At 35.6% G+C, this 17,732-nt stretch overlaps 4 protein-coding genes across 4 annotated transcripts in view; 1 reads left to right on the top strand and 3 right to left on the bottom strand.

Moving 5' to 3' along the window:
* LOC124439321 (vacuolar protein sorting-associated protein 13B-like) overlaps positions 1-9,146 on the bottom strand; it is a 30,207-nt gene extending 21,061 nt beyond the window's left edge. The window contains 2 exon segments of the mRNA XM_046989546.1: positions 29-300; positions 9,136-9,146. Of these exon segments, the coding sequence (XP_046845502.1) occupies positions 29-175 (147 nt within the window). The 5' untranslated portion in view covers positions 176-300; positions 9,136-9,146.
* On the bottom strand, positions 454-3,062 carry LOC124439541 (dnaJ homolog subfamily A member 1-like). The gene is given in 10 exon segments (XM_046989792.1): positions 454-699; positions 773-1,169; positions 1,172-1,303; positions 1,306-1,329; positions 1,403-1,515; positions 1,517-1,533; positions 1,598-1,693; positions 2,287-2,490; positions 2,561-2,667; positions 2,824-3,062. Coding segments are annotated over 10 exon segments (1,290 nt in total). The 5' UTR covers positions 2,849-3,062; the 3' UTR covers positions 454-524.
* LOC124439539 (mucin-5AC-like) lies at positions 3,262-5,589 on the top strand. The gene is made up of 3 exons (XM_046989791.1): positions 3,262-3,496; positions 4,103-5,140; positions 5,213-5,589. Exons 1-3 carry the CDS (start codon positions 3,394-3,396, stop codon positions 5,374-5,376), a joined length of 1,305 nt encoding a protein of 434 aa, XP_046845747.1. The 5' UTR covers positions 3,262-3,393; the 3' UTR covers positions 5,377-5,589.
* On the bottom strand, positions 5,496-16,654 carry LOC124439536 (protein crumbs-like). The gene is made up of 16 exons (XM_046989779.1): positions 16,509-16,654; positions 15,211-15,747; positions 14,657-15,031; positions 14,146-14,268; positions 13,479-13,690; positions 12,939-13,158; positions 12,595-12,804; positions 11,990-12,361; positions 10,987-11,682; positions 10,681-10,836; positions 10,349-10,414; positions 10,056-10,277; positions 9,167-9,781; positions 7,840-8,463; positions 6,329-6,484; positions 5,496-6,080 (listed from the first exon to the last, which is right to left on the bottom strand). The coding sequence occupies exons 1-16, from the start codon at positions 16,540-16,542 to the stop codon at positions 5,725-5,727; spliced, it is 4,974 nt and encodes a 1,657-aa protein (XP_046845735.1). The 5' UTR covers positions 16,543-16,654; the 3' UTR covers positions 5,496-5,724.
* Positions 16,655-17,732: the final 1,078 nt, after the last annotated feature.

The raw sequence follows: 17,732 nt of genomic DNA, 5'->3' as shown, positions 1-17,732 counted from the left end.
AAAACGTTTCAACTAATTTCCAGTTCACCTTTTCTAAAGCGTGAAGATTCAACTCTAAATTTGTCAATGACACGTCGCCTCCCCATAGAGATAAGTTGAGATCACTTGGTTTTAGATTTCTGATGTATTTGTCGACATAGTTCATAAGGATCGGAGTAATATACGATTCTAACATGACTGCAGAGTTGAGCTCCTTAGCTTACTCCCTCAAATAAAGTCGAAAACTTCCGCCAACTTCAGGAATTGTCATCTCTATTCATTCCACCATGTTTGTTTTGACCGTGTTCACGATAGTGAAAACTGAAACTAGTTGCCAACTCAGCAAAATGTTCAGGTGAACGAAAATAAAGGAGGACAGAGCTGACCCAATTGCAGGTTTAAGCAAATACATCACGCATTGTGATTGGTTAGTGAGTTGGTGTGAAACCTTAACTTCAATTTGTTACTCAATTATACCTTATGAAAGGTTGTTACCGTATATTGTATAAATCAACAAAATGAGCCAATATATATGATATTTATGACTACATAACAACTACAGACAAGAGAAGCAGGCTATCCAAAGCCTTGCAATATTTATAATGTAATTTGTAAGTATATTTTACAACTCTTGAGTCATTGGCTTCACTGAACTCTTCATTGTGACTGACATTGCACTCCTGAGTGTTGTGGTTCTTCCTCATCATCAAAGCCATTTTGCTAAGAAATGAAGGAAACAAATGTTGAGAGTGAACAAGAAGATTGACATACATCACAATCATTATAAACTTACATAATAATGCTGGTTGTTCTGTTGTTGAGGAGTAATGTCTTGCAAAATGTATTCTTCAACATCATCTGTAATGAGAGGCTTTTTTGCTTCTGGTAGAAGCTTCTTAAGTTTCCTATCGAATCTTCATTAAAGAAATTATCCACAGGAAAAACCACATTAAATTTAACATATAGATTTCCATTAGAGATAGATTGTCTGTAGATTGGCATTCCTTCATCCGAAATCATCTTGATTTCACCTGTTTTAATGACATTCCCTGGTTGACAGTTGATCTTAAGCCATCGTTTATCGAGCGTTTCAATATATTTCTCAAATCCACACAGCGCTTCAACCAAGTTTAACTCCATGTTTAAATACAAGTCATGCTTTCTCCTTTGGTATGTACAATGTTCTTTTCATCCAGAATGATCACAACATCACCAGGTTTCATATTTGGTTCTTGATCTGCTTCTCCACTAAATACAATTTTCTGACCATCCATCATTCCTTTATCAATATGAACCTCGAGTATTTTTTGCTCGATTATCTTTTACGACATTCTTTACACTTATCTTTTTCTACAAAACCATCTCTTCCTCATTAATTGAATTTTTAGTCAAACATGAGCAAGACCTTAAATGGAAAATATACCTTTAATCTTTTCACCAGCACCCCGACATTCAAAGCATATCGAATGTGATTGTTGAACCATTCCTGGAAAAATCTGGTGAAGTTTAGTCACAGTGCCAGTACCACCAAGGCTGACATCTTTCTATTGCCCCCTGTAACAAAACATACAAAGATGCTTCGCGAAAATTGCTTATAAAGTAAACCATTTTAAATTACCTCTTTTCCACCTCGCCCATTGCAATGTTTACAAATGACATTCTTTTGCAATGCTAGTTTTCTCAAAGCTCCATTATATAAATCTTCAAGGGATACCTATGGATACATTAGACAATATAAATCTTCAAGGGATACCTATGGATACATTAGACAATATAAATCTTCAAGGGATACCTATGGATACATTAGACAATTAATATCAATCTTCAAAGGATACCTATGGATACTTTAGACAATTAATATAAATCTTCAAGGGATACCTATGGATACATTAGACAATATAAATCTTCAAGGGATACCTATGGATACATTAGACAATATAATCTTCAAGGGATACCTATGGATACATTAGACAATATAAATCTTCAAGGGATACCTATGGATACTTTAGACAATTAATATAAATCTTCAAGGGATACCTATGGATACATTAGACAATATAAATCTTCAAGGGATACCTATGGATACATTAGACAATATAATCTTCAAGGGATACCTATGGATACATTAGACAATATAAATCTTCAAAGGATACCTATGGATACTTTAGACAATTAATATAAATATTCAAGGGATACCTATGGATACATTAGACAATATAAATCTTCTAGGGATACCTATGGATACTTTAAACAATTAACTATAGCATCAGTGTAGATAATCTTTTTCATGTAATTGCTTTACTTTACCTTCAATTGATGAACCATATCACGACCAACATCTCTTTCTCTGGAACGAGATTTTGTTCCAAAAAACATGTCAAAAATATCCATGGGATTGTGAAATCCGCCTCCTCCAGATCCTTCTTTCAATGCTTGTTCACCACCTTCATCGTAAAGTTTACGTTTCTTCTCGTCAGATAGAACTTCATAAGCATGAGATATGGTCTTAAACTGAAAGAATAATCAAACTCTTATTTTCCATCCATCAGGATAGGATTTAACAACAGCCAGTGGCAAACACCTTTTCTCCTTCGTTGGGATTTTTGTCAGGATGGTATTTCATGGCAAGTTTTCTGTAAGCCTTCTTCAGCTCTTGCGAAGAGGCAGTTGGCTGAACTTCCAAAATGTCTAAAATGAAGAAAATCATTTTTGTCAAAATTTGTGTCGCACACGTGTTTAAGTTGTGACAATAGTTGCCATTATAGTAAAAATATCTCAATTATTTACGTAAATATTAATTTGACAAAGCTCTTAGATCAAATACAGTTTCCAATGCATTCTTACCATAAAGAGCCGTTTCTTTTACCATTGTTGTAAAGTAAATAAGAAAAAAGATTCGAGTTCAATTATTTCGAATAGAATTTGAAGACGGTACGAGGGCAACGGACCTTGGACCTATGGGATTGATATACTGATCGCTTTTGTAACTGGATCTCTTTTGTCGTACGCAAAATATGCTAATAGTCTAATACCAATACATTAACATAAAGGGCACTTTCTGTTAATGGACCTTGTATGTTGACAAAATGTTTATTGCAATGGTTTTCAGTTGATTACACTATAATGAGTCATGGGTCGTAGTTGCATGACAGATTTTTTTCATCACGTTCACCTTGTATGATTGTAGGACTACGTCACAGAAAATTTCGACTTTTGACAGTTTTTTTTGTTTACGTAAGACAATACAGGATGTCTTTAACGCTTGCACGCAGCTGCTGAGCAGATTATTCCTGTGGTGCCAAACATATAAATACGGAAGACTTTAAAACAACAATCACAAAACAAAGGAGCTAGAAAATCGGGCAACTGCTTCGCATTTGGCAAAGAAAGTAGCAACTTTTCAAGAGAACAATTATGTTTATCAAGATAATCACACTGCTGCTTTTGTTCGGGTCGTGTTCTGGTGGCCTTGTGCGGCAAGAAAGTCTTGCAAAGAGATTATGTCGCGCAGATTTTAGTAAGTAGATAAAAACGTGCCCATTGCACTATTCACAAAAGAATCTTTTCAGAGAATATGAGTTTATATAAAGTACTCGTTTTTATGTAATATTCGCTTTTTTGTATGATTTACACAAGCTTAATGATATTTGAAATTTTCTTGAAACTTTAGTATGAAGACTCAAAAGCCTAATCTTGCCAATAATCACAATCTTTTGTGTTACCACTAAAATATGATTCTTGTATCAATGCGTCACTGGAATGGGGGTCTAAATCTCCAGTGCCATTTTATGATTCGAAATTTTTTACAACGCTTTATTGTCAAATCAGGAATAAAATGTGTTGATGAAACTTATGTTCACATTGAAAGATTTATTTGCATAAGGTGCGGCAAAAGATTACTGCGCAAGTTACGTGCACACTTGAGCGAGAAAATAAAATTAATTATGATGAGATAAAACATGCGACTGACTTATGCCATCTCTGACGTCATTCTTTGGGGTTGAACCAAGACAAATACCATTCTTTTACGTCGTTAATGACGTGGGTGGCTGACAAAATAGACATCAGACTTTAAGAAGTTATCGAAGACGATTGTGACGCGTTTCTCATCGATCTTTTTTAGTTTTTAAATTTCAAGTTGTATCTAAAATAAAGAAAGTTGGATGTGCAGGTTCTGACTTGCTAACAGATTGTGGATTCCTTCCACTACTGCCAAAAAACATACCAATATTAGAGCCATCAACCAAAGCAACAACAGAGCCGTCAACGAGAGCAACAACAAAGCCGTCAACCAAAGCAGCAACAAAGCCGTCAACGAAAGCAACAACAAAGCCGTCAACGAGAGCAACAACAAAGCCGCCAACGAAAGCAACAACAGAGCCGTCAACGAAAGCAACAACAAAGCCGTCAACGAAAGCAACAACAAAGCCGTCAACCAAAGCAACAACAGAGCCGTCAACCAAAGCAACATCAGAGCCGTCAACCAAAGCAACAACAGAGCCGTCAACGAAAGCAACAACAAAGCCGTCAACGAAAGCAACATCAGAGCCGCCAACCAAAGCAACAAAAAAGCCGTCAACCAAAGCAACAACAGAGCCGTCAACCAAAGCAACATTAGAGCCGTCAACCAAAGCAACAACAAAGCCGTCAACCAAAGCAACAACAAAGCCGTCAACCAAAGCGAAAACAAAGCCGTCAACCAAAGCAACATCAGAGCCATCAACGAAAGCAACAACAAAGCCGTCAACGAAAGCAACAACAAAGCCTTCAACCAAAGCAACATCAGAGCCGTCAACGAAAGCAACAACAAAGCCGTCAACCAAAACGACAGCAGAATCACCATCGTTGTCAAATAGAGCAAAATATGCTACAACCACAGAAACCGTTAAACGAACCAACAACGCCATCACTAATACAGCACACACTTTGTCAATATCAAATGAAATCACCGCCATCAACACTACATCTGCAAACAGCAAAATTCCACAAAATCTAAGCACAATTTCTTTGAAGAAAAGCAGGAAGAAAAGATGCTACGCCTTTCGCCAACAAAACATCGTTTTTCAAGGAAATGATGTTTACAAAGGGAAAGATGAATTGAAGAGGATGAAATGCGTAAAAGTGCTGCAGGAAAACATGTTTTACAGTTTTGTTCGTTTGGGTAAGCAAACGGAGCTCTTGTTGGTTTTATTCATGAAGATTTTACTTAAATTTTGATATAACATTTGTTTAGGTTTAAACTTTGAAACTGAATTGAGGAACGGAACCTATCTTTTTGTTGGCCGAAGAACGGGACACGTATTTCTCAAAAATCCTGCTACTGTTATGCCATGGAACAAAAGTCTCGAAAGAAAGATAGCGGACGCTACAAAAAATTGTAAAGCTAACGACATATAGCATGGAGCGAGTTTCATCATTGGACGAGACAATGTTGGGAGATTGTTGCACAGAATGATGCACTGTTTGCATTCAACAATAAACACAACTCAAACATTGAAATTAATCTGCGCTTCACATTTTAACACTTTGCATGTCGTTTTTTTGTTTTATGACTGTATATACACGATTTACAAAAACTGAATAAAATACATTGATAAATTCGTCCTCTAACATCTGTTGCTAGGTAAAATAAGTCTACCTTGATGTAAGATTGTCTACATAGCCGTGCGCGTTGGTAAAGACAGGTACGGGCAGTGTTGAGATATAAGTTATAAATTTACATTATAATTCACCTAACTAACTAACTTAAATTAATATTTCCGGGGGAGGCGCATTAAGTACGGAATTCATTTCAAGCTTTGCCCCAGTCTTCTCTTCGCTTCTCGGACTATACACTCCAAATGAAGAGCTTGATTTACGTGTGCATATACATAAGACAACAATAATAAATAACAATAAAACTCCGCCACCAACGGAAGCTCCGATTATTAATGGTAAATCATCATCATCATCATCATCACGTGGTAATGGAGTGCCGCAAAGCATGCCGGTCCAATTGGAGGGACAATTACACGTGCGCTGCGTGCCTGCAATCACACACTCACCACCATTTTGACAGTAACCTTCATAACATGTTTCATTACAAATGTCACCCACAGAACCTGTTGATATATAAAAGAATTTCGGGGTTTAATTTTGACCCACAAACTTTCACGAGTTTTTAACGTCTTGTAAGTAGACTTTTGTGGACTTTTAAACTTTAGCATTAAAGCAGTAGAGTATAGAGTACACGGCACATGACACAATCAATAGATCAAGTACAACCCAAAATTAGCAAAATCAAAGGATGACGAGCCATTAAACGCAGATACCTTTCAAGACAACGAGCAGAAAAATGAAAAATGCTTACACTCAGAGCAGTTGATTCCTGTATAATTTCCATCACATTCACAAGAATATCTTGTCCAAAGATCAACACATTTGCCATTCATACATGGATTAGAGAAACAGACGTTACGACGTTCGTACCCAGACTCTACTCCGTTTGAATCAACTCTAGGAGCATCTACAAAAAATAAAAGCACTCGTCAATTTATGCTGAGAGACAGCAAACACTAGAAAACAGTTTTATTTAACGATTACGTCGTCTAAATTTACAAAAAAAAAAGAATTTTCGGTCAGTATCTAGTTGGGAACACAAGGTTATTTGCTGTATTTGATATTTGAAATTTGCTATTTTGAATATTGGTTCGACGCTGTTATGTAGATTGAGAGTTGCTATGTGACGTAATTTAACTGCCTTTAAATTTCACGATTCCAGTTTTGTTTGTAATAACGAATGACCATGTAAAATACAAAACATTGAACACTCGACAACTTACCACATTTTTACATGTTTGTAAATGTAGATCGTCCAGGTTGGTATAGTCCTGATAAGGACTGTTTTTGTTGTTGTTGACTGACGTTTCGACAACCTTAGCGGTAGCCATCTTCAGAGTCAAAATGACAAAAACAGTCCTTCTCAGGACTATACCAACCTGGACGATCTACATTTACAAACATGTAACGATACTCCTGGGTTCAAACCATTTACTTTATTTCCACATTTGATTGAAACGTTCTAATCTCAATGTTTTTGTCTATTAGTCCAACATATATATTTAATAGCTAACCTTAGTTTTAATAAATTTCAAAGAAAATTTAACTAAAGTGCTTTTTGGAAACAACGCGTTTCATGTCACTTTAAAGGAGACGCAATCATCATACACAATTTGACGATGATTTACGCGCTATAAACACCACGTCTGTGCATCAAAAGAACGCTCATCTATAAATGCATATACCTAGTAACATTTTATCTAAAAAGTTAATAAAGTTCCGATATCAAAATTTATCCAATTTGTCAAGTTTGCAAGTTCTCATAAACATATATTGCGAGGAAATTGCTTAGAAGCTTTTAACATATGAGAAGGTTGCCGACGGCTTGCAAAAATGTCAAAGGACGGCAAAGGTCATAACAAGATAAAGTTGCTATTTTTTTGCATGCTTTTACTGCGCTAATATCATACGAACGCGATATATTAGTACATGTTTGAAGTTAGGAAACAGTGCAATATCAATAGCTAGATTTCATAAAACATCCAAAATAGAATATTCCATTGGCAGAGGATTGAAACCTGATAGCAATGGTTTGCTCGGAATGATGGAAAGTAGCTGCACATTTTCAAATACATCAAAATGTCAGACACCTGACCCCGAAAACGTTTATGTAGGCTGAGTTTAACATATATCGTTCTCGTACTGATCGCTTTACACATGACAACACTGCAAAGTCGCCTAGCAACTTTGTACTAAAAATGCGCAAAGATTTGCAGAAGGATTAATGACAAGAAATAAAAGGAATTGTAGCTTCATACTTACTTGGGTAATACTTTATGTCATTTGCAGTAAAATCTCGGATGCTGCCGATGAAATTCGGTAAATTACCACCACCAGCCCCGACGACAAGTTGTTTGGATGTGTCGGCATCTCGTCTTCGACGTGACGAACTAAGACAATTTGTAATGGAACATGATTGATTAGAATCAACATGAACAAAGATCGTTGAACCATTCAAGTTTATGCTGACTTGATGCCAGTTGGAGTCCGTGAACTCGTTTGGGCCTCCCGAAATGTTACACATCTCACCACAAGTCAGCCGAATCTGACCGCTTGTAAGAAACAAAGTCCATAAACTGGATTGCGATACAAGAACACCATTTGGAAATATGGTTCGAAAACTTAACGATACATTTGATATTTCCGAGGAGATATTGACAGTCATCGAAGATCTCCCATCAAACCCTAAGACAGTCGAGTTTTTACACTGTCTTCCAGCAAATCCTTCGGTACAGGTACAGGTATAGTTGCAGTCTGACGTCACATTACAGATGCCATTGTTGTCACACGGGTTCAATGGCGCACATGGCCATTGGTTGCTTCTATTTTCGGTACACCGAGGTTCAGTTCTTTGGCATTCTTTGATATCTTCACTGCAGTTACGACCTTTACAAACATTAAGACATAACGTAAATGATGTAAAATTTTATAAAAGATAACATCAGTGCAAAAATGGCTTTGTTTTTGAGGACGAGCTCATTTCTCCAATTTTTACAACGACTGTTCATCAACAATACTTCAATCATAAGATGAGATTGTATTTTTAACGCTATGAAATTCAAGATTTGAGACGGTACAATACCGAATTCCTTACGATCCCACGCTGTCCTAATGTGTACTTTTAATTTTTTGAAAACTACTTACAACTTTTGTTGTACAAGGTCAAGTTATACATAAGTGACTTTAAATAATACAAGTAACTGACATAACCCGTGTAACATTTGTGATATATACAAATAGATTTCTTCACTAAATAATTAAATTTTCCAAAACTAAGTAACCTAAATCAATATTTCCGGGGGAGGCAAATTAAGTACGGAATTCATTTCAAGCTTTGCCCCAGTCTTCTCTTCGATGCTCGGACTATACACTCCAAATGAAGAGCTTGATTTACGTGTGCATATACATAAGACAACAATAATAAATAGCAATAAAACTCCGCCACCAGCGGATACTCCTATTATCAATGGTAACATATCATCATCATCATCATCATCATCGTCACGTGGTAATGAAGTGCCGCAAAGCATGCCGGTCCAATTAGAGGGACAATTACACGTACGCTGCGTGCCTGCAATCATACACTTACCACCATTTTGACAATAAGCTTCATAACATGTTTCATTACAAATATCCCCCACGTAACTGTTGTTACACGTGCATTCATAGCTTGAACCACGCACTGAGCACGAGCCATGAACGCAAGGGGAATCAGTGCATGGATCAATTTGGCATTGTTTACCACGATAACCATCTGGACATTCACATGTAAACGTATTCCAATCAGGTATACATCTACCATTGTTGCATGGTGGTTCCGTGGTGTTACACAGGTTTCTGCTATGGCAACCATTACTGATATTTACTCTTTTTTCAATAGAGAATGCAGTTTTGGCTTGCGTAGAGTTGAGAGTTGCTGGCGAAAAAAACGTCAAAAGATTTTCACCCAATTTTACTTCCCTAATACAACCACTAAAATCATCATGAAACGTGTTCATTGCAGGAGACGATCCAACATATACACCACCATCCGCTATAAGATTAGTGAGATCTTTGTTGAGCAGCAAAATGTTCTGATATTTGGAGCTAACACGACGAGTGAAAGCAAAGTTTGTATGATTCAATGTGGAGATATTGAAGTGAGTAACAGATGATTGCGAACTGATCTTTAATTCGTACCAATTTCCATCAGAAACAACACCATCTAAAAATTAAGAAAAGAATCACCAAAACATATTCATTTCAAGTTTGTGACAAAGGAAGACAGAGTAATAGAATAAGGACTACATGGTTTGTATCAAAATCTGATGAAAACTAGAAAAAGGAAGTAAAGAAGAACTTAAGTGGTAACATCATTCATTAGAAGTCGACGTCCCCTCCAATGAGATCACCACACCGACGTGTAAAGAATAAAGTTTTAATATGAAATTACATCTTTACAAAAAGACAGACTAAAAAAGATAAGAAAAGACTCTCACCAATGCTAACATTTCCAGTTGCATTATCAGAAAATTTGTACCTCACCACGACACGACCATTTTGTATTAATATTAAAAAGTACGACACATTATGGACGCTGGACAGAATGACCGTGTTATTCTGACGCGTACGAAATTGTACTAAAAGGTTTGTAATCTCTGACAATTGAGACGAGTTTGTGAAATGCACCAAAGATTGATGAAACGTCGCCTCACTTATACCTAAAAGACGATATATAAAATTATCTGCCTTCCCACAAATTGTTCATGACAGCGATTTTCAAGTCACTCACATCCATAATATTCACAGTTTTCCCCACCGTATAAATGTTGACACTGACCAGAGCATGGAGATAAACCTATTGAAATAAAAATTCAATGGAGAGTTGAATTTCAACACACAAACTTCGTCAATTGCAACACTTTTATAAGTTTATTAGCGCTGGAGGTAGATTATTGTCTACATTTCAAGTTCAACAATAAAGTAATTTAAGTGCATAAACATCTAAAAAAAAACACGACGAGGTCGATGGGTGAAGTAAACCCAAAACAACAGGACTGTGAGCTTTCAAATGCAGATTCTTTTCAAAACAACAAGTAGACGAATGAAACGTAGAATACTTACAATCGGAGCAGTTGATTTTTGTAACATTTCTAAAACATTTACATGAATATCTTGTCCAAAGATCAATACATTCGCCATTAACACATGGATTAGGCGAACAGACCTCTTGGCGATCATGCCCAGACACTACTCCCTTTGAAATAACTTCATCAACGCCTACCAATCAACAAAAGATATTCGCCAATTATTAGTTCGAGAGACAGCAAAATCATTACGAAGTTGTTGTTCTATTTTACACTCTCCATATGTATAAAAAACAAGAATTCTAAAGTACTTATGACAATGAACAAAAGAAATTGCACTTACCTGGGTAATACTTCCTGTCATCTACAGCAAAATCTCGTATGCTGCCGATAAAATTCGGCAAGTTATCACCACCAGCCCCAACGACAAGTTGTTTGGATGTGTCGGCATTTCGTCTTCGACGTGATGAACTAAGACATGTTAGGGAACATGATTCATTAGAATCAACATGAACAGAGATAAGTGAGCCATTCAAGTTTACACTGACTTGATGCCAGTTTGAGTCCGTGAACTCGTTTAGATCCCCCAAAACGTTACACATCGTCAACACTGTATCACAAGTCAGCCGAATCTGACCGTTCGTAAGAAATAGAGTCCATAAACCGGATTGCGATACAAGAACACCATTTGCAAATATGGTTTGAAAACTAAACGATATATTCGATGGCGCTTCGGAGATATCAACAGTCATTGAAGATGTCCCATCAAACCCTACGATAGTCGAGTTTTTACATTGTCTTCCAGCAAATCCTTCAGTACAGGTACAGGTATAGTTATAGTCTGACGTCACATTACAGATTGCATTGTTATCACATGGGCTCAATGTATCACAAGGGTTGAGTATAATGTCGCAATTTCTCCCAGTGAACGTTTCGTTGCAGACACAGCGATAAGTTCCATACATATTGATACAATCAGAGGAATTCATACATGGACGTTCAGTTTCACATTCGTTCACATCTTCGCTGCAGTTACGGCCTTTACAAATAGTAAGAAAAAACGTTATTATAATGTTTTTGTCTTACAGCACTAAAATAACACGATCATTTGTTAAAAATTTCCCAGGGACTATTTAATAAACAGAATTTCTAAACAATTTTATCATGAGCACGTTGAAAATTGTATTTTAGATAATTTGAAATCCAGTTTAAAGACAAGACAGTAGTACAATAGCAATTTACTCGCGGTCCCACGCGTACTTCCGATTATGAAAACAACTCAAAACCATTGCAGAGAAAGTTCAAGCTATACGAATGAGCGTAAATAACATAAGTGACAAACATACCCGTGTAACCTTCGCGACATATGCAAGTATAGTTGTTCACAGAATCAATACATCTTTTTGCTCCGGTTGTATTACAAGGTTGATAAAGTTCACATTCATCGATGTCGTTCGTGCAGTTAAACCCATTGAATCCATCTTCACAAATACAGCTGTAGTTCCCCAGAGTGTTGTCACATCTGACAAAGTTCTGACAGTATCCACCAACATTGCATTCGTCAATGTCTACATCACAAAATTCACCCATCCAACCACGGTAACAATTACACGTGAAATAACCAGGTCCGTTAATGCATGTACCATTGTTGCATCTTGTGTGAAACATTCCAATTCTTTGATCAACACATTCATTAACGTCTATTTCACAGGTATCACCTAGGGAAACACACAAGCATCATTGGCTTTTACCTGTGTTAATGTAATTGTACGTGCATAAATTTAATTCTTATGAACTGAACAACAAATCGGACTGGTCAAAAAGTTTCAATGTGCTTTTGTAAAAATTAGCATAACTATGTGACAAAATTTAAGATAAATGACCAAAGAAGACTATATTTGAAGTGAACAATATTTTAAAACATATAACAAGAACTAAGCTGCAACTTTACCCGAAAAGCCATTAAAACAACTACATTTAAATTTTTCCCCATTTTCTTGAGGGATTCTATTTTCGCATGTCCCTTGTTCGTTGCACGTTTTATTGTTCAGACATTCGTCGATATCTACACAAGGAATTCCATCGTAACCTGGCAGACATTCACATTCAAAACCACCAATGGTATTTATACAAGAACCGTTGTTGCTTGCGTTGCACGGAGCTGAAACAAACAATAATTTAAAGATGAAGTATGAGCACATTGTTTTGTTTTACGATTTTATAAAAAAGTTTCACCAAAATATCCCACACCAACCCAACCTCATCCTACATTGCTAACATACACACGTCACTTACCAATATTTTCGCGGCATTCATCGATATCTTCCGTACAGTTCCGACCTCTCCAGCCGGGTTGGCACATGCAGGTATAGTTTGCAACAATAAAACTTGAGTTGCCACTCTCTGACGTTGAATTAACTGTAGAATTGTGACATATCCCATCATTCTTACATGGATTGGGGTTACAGAGAGTTACGTCTTCATTACAGTATTTGCCAGTAAAGCCTTTGTCGCACTGTCAAAGGATGATTGAGTAAGAATAAAACATACCATCGACGTGTGAAATAAATTTTAATAATAAATTCCCCCTCATCTTTTCCACGTTGCGTAAGTCATCAATAATGTTAAATGACGTCACTCGTTACGTCAAATGACATAAAATAACTCACTTCATCGACAACATAACATTGAAATGACGAAGCAATGTCGACAATAGTTAAATCAAAAATGAAATAGAAATTTATAAATTACCAAGTGATTATTTACGTTCACACCTCACAAATCAAAAAAGAAATAGAAATTTATAAATTACCAAGTGATTATTTACGTTCATACCTTACAATAAAAACTCCCATTTGTATTCAAACAGGTACCGTTATTCCCACATAACATTTTATCATTCTCGCATTCATCAATATCTATTGCACAGTTTTTCCCTTTATATCCATCACATGTACACAAATATCCTCCAGCAAAGTTAGAACAATTGCCTCTATTCATACATGGTGAATCGTCACATTCGTTGATATCAATTTCACATTCATTCCCTGCAATGTACAAATATACCCTAAAGATTCGACTCTACATTGTTCAATTATGCTTTACAACGTTGTATAAGATCTAAACGTATAAAATGCTCCTCCCCCCCCCATTGTTCAATAACGATGTACCCAAAAACAGTTTTTTCCATATTGTCATTAATCAGTAGCTCTCTTAGTTACATCAATCATTGTTGCTACGTAGCTTTGACGTCAATCCAGTAACGTCTTTTTAAAGAGAAAAGTCAGTGGTATTGTGCACTAATTTCATTGAAATCTGCAGTTAATGTATAACAATCATCACCAGGCGCCACGCATGACTTCAAAAACAACTTTTATGGCTAAATTGTTCAATGAAAACGTTGTTTTTTAGATAATTTGGCTTGCAAATTACTTGTATAAATCACCAGAGTATCTTAATTGTTACGTCGTAATTGCAAGAGAGTGATGTATTTATGATTTACCGATGAATCCAGTTCCTGTGCAGTTGCAAGAGTGATTTGCAATAAGATCAACACATTTTCCAGTGCCACAGTCAGCTATTGCACAATCATCAACGTTAACATCACATGTCTTTCCACGAAATCCTGAAAAGAAATAGAATACAAATGAGCATCAAATTTAGTTCTGTTATACTTTTGAGACACCTAATATTTTTTAACTAGCAGTAAAATTTGACTTCGATCATTAAGCTAACTTAAGATCTGTGTTGAAAATACGCAATTTTCAGTTCAGGCAATAGTCATAAGTACCGTATATTGCACACAAAAGGAGATCCAACTGGCTAAGACAGAACTACATCAATAGCACCATCAGTTTAAATAATTTGTGAAAAGAGAAAATACTCATTTTTTTGCTGTGCATTAAGACTTTGTTTTGAAAGCAACTGTTTTCATCCAGTAAACATGCACATATAACTACTTAGATCCTTTAATTCCTGTGCAAGGAGAACTATTTTTTGTTAATTCTCAATACCTCTTGAACAATTGCATTCAAAATCCTCTTCTTTACCAATATTTGAACAATTCCCATTATTTAAGCATGGAGAGCTGGCACATGGATTCAATTCTTCAGTACAATTTATCCCAGTGTAAGGAGGGACACAGTCACAAGTGTAGTTGTTGAAGTTTGAGATATGCCTACAAATTCCACCGTTTGCACACATTATGCTTTTACATAACCTCTCCTCTTTGAGTTGGTCACAGTTCCTACCATACCATGCTCTACCACAATGACATGTATAATTGTTGAAACCATCTACACATGTTGAAGCATGGTGACATGGGTGTGAGGCACACTCATTGATGTTTTCTTCACAATAAAAACCTTTGAAGCCTAGTTGACATGGTACTAGAAAAGTGAAAGAAAGTACTTATATATTTGGAGTGACTTTAAAACTATGAGCAAAGAAATACATCATTCATCATTCGCTTTTCTTAAGCCATGAAATTTTCTGAGCACAACATGTTTAATGGAATATTTCAAATCTACACATAGAAACATTGATGTATTTCATAATAGAGCATTACCTCTGACACATCTTTCCCCACTATTCAAATGGCAGTTCTTCATTGGTCCATTGCTTGCATTAGTTAAATTAAATCTTTTACCAAAATCAATGCAACCAATAAAATTCTGGCCTAATATTAACTTTTCACTACTAACATTAAATATTTCACCAGGTAAAGTAACCTGACTAGCCTCCTCACCAAGACTCACAGATATTGTGGCATTGTTGATGTGAGGGGTAAACCTGATCATATAGGGTTTATTTTGATCCAAACCCATTCCTAAAGTTACCATTGATATATTAGGCTTTCCAGAAACCTGCCATCGTACAGCTAAAGAACTGATTGTGAAGTTCATTTCTTTAATCCCTCTTCCTGGAAGTACCTCAAGTTCAAAAAAACTATCATTGCCACCCTGTCGAAGCAATGTGCCACCATTACAAGTTCTGAATGAAAGCTCAAAATCCTGAGTAAGCTCTAGAGGTCCTGCTTCAACTGACGTCTTGTTAAATGATAGGAATTCAGTTTGACTTCTTACAACAAAGTTGAGCAAAGTAACTAAAAAAATGAAAAATAACTTTGGCATTATTAAGGAATTTACACAACACAATTTTTGGTCAATTCTACAACACAAACACAAATCATTAGCTTTGTCAATATAATGAACATCATTTCCAAAGTGAAACAGAAACCACACAAAAATGTAAAGATTTCAAAGAATTTTGATAGTTAAATACCAGCTAAAATGAAACCACAGTCAACACAGAAAAAAATGGATAATACTGACTGAAAGCAATCAAAGCATGACTCCCTGAAATGTTCTTTTTCTTAAAAACATTTATACAAAGCAAGTACGACTGAGACTGACGTTACACAGGGGTAAGCAACATACGTAAACTAATGTTGAAACGAACGAGTTGTTTTAACGTTTAACTCAATTACAAAACAGTTTTTGTGTGGTTTATAAAAACATATAGTAGATATAAATTAAATAACCTAGTATTTTTCTGTCAACACACATTCAAAAAAACAAACACCGGTTGAATGGATACCATACTAACTCAAATAAGTGTGACATGTAAAAATTCAGAATGCACAAAATCAAATGATAAATTTTACTTTAACAGATATTTCATCGTAAAATTTGATATTGGTCTTTCGACATAAATTGTTTTCACAAGCAGTACATATCCTCTCATAATGAAACCGTTGCTATGATCATCGGAATGATTTTCAAAGAGAAAAATGCGAATAGTTGAATGTCGTTTTTAGTTGAGGTAAACAATATGCCAAAACTGAGAACAAATAAATTTTCTTACCGAAATAAATGGATTTTAAAGAGATTGTATTCATCTTTTTTTCTCGTATTTTGAGGACATAATTGATGAATTGAACAAAAGTGATTTTAAGTATACGAGCTTGTGTTCTTTGATTGTATTTGCTAATTGCTGACTCAGTGGGAAATCAAAATCACAGGAAATGTCAAATGCCTGCTTTGTGTTTAGTATTTAAAACCAAATAAGGAGAAATAAGATGTTGATCAATAACAAAATTTCTTTTAGAATGCTTTACTTGAGCTGTTTGACATAGTGACGAACGAGTGTCTTGCGCATTTAGTTTTACAATTGCACCATATCATTTTCCCGACTTTCAACCACTCGTGTAGCCAGCCTGAAATATATTTTCTCCTTCAATTGCCAATGTAAAATTTGCGAACATCATTAATTTACATTTTACTACAAGCTTCTTGTTTCCATAGTGAGTAAACTGTAAACACAGAAAAATTTACAAAGCGGCTGCGAGTACTCAGGAGTAATAGATAAACGAACTGGCTACGCATTGCTTTTGAGTTTAACGATGGATTTTTTTCGTTTTGTTAATCTATTTTCATTGTTTACAGGTGGCAAGATATGTTTGTTTGGTTGTCCCTGATTATAATAAGATAATTATCTGATCATCGGGATGTACGATTTATTTTATAACTCAAAGGAATACGCATGGTTTTCTTTGAACTTTGGTGGTACGTGTTTTAGGTTTTTAAATATAAATAACATCTAGAAATTAATATTCACGAGACTTTGCAATAAGAAATATATAAACAAAAAAAAATGGCGAAGAACTTGAAATATGAAAATGCTGCAACAAAGCGTTTTCAAAAAGCTGCATAAGTTAAACTTACTTAAAGTCTGAACTATTCTTCTTCATGGGGATTTCTTTAACCATTTCGATTCTTCGTGTTTAGTCAAACTTTGAACCTTGCAAACTACAAAAGCGTTAATATAGTATTTAAAAAATCATAAACAATATTTTCAAAAATATTTCAAAACGATATATTGAAAAACGATGTAGTGAGAAATATACGAGAGAGCCGCGTCTTTATGAAGAATCTTCGTTGTCTGATGAATATATTTTTAAACACAAACGCAACAAACAGCACAATAGCTAGCTAAAAGCAGCTCAAAAATGGCGTTATAGAGAATTGCCAAATTCGGATTTTTTTGAGTGGGAACGTGTGCCTGCCATCAAGCAATTTTTTATTGGTG

This window comes from Xenia sp. Carnegie-2017, unplaced genomic scaffold (genome assembly GCF_021976095.1).
Source record: "Xenia sp. Carnegie-2017 unplaced genomic scaffold, XeniaSp_v1 HiC_scaffold_19, whole genome shotgun sequence".
Classification (NCBI taxonomy): Eukaryota; Metazoa; Cnidaria; class Anthozoa; order Malacalcyonacea; family Xeniidae; genus Xenia; species Xenia sp. Carnegie-2017.
This window is presented reverse-complemented; position numbering and strand designations above follow the sequence as displayed.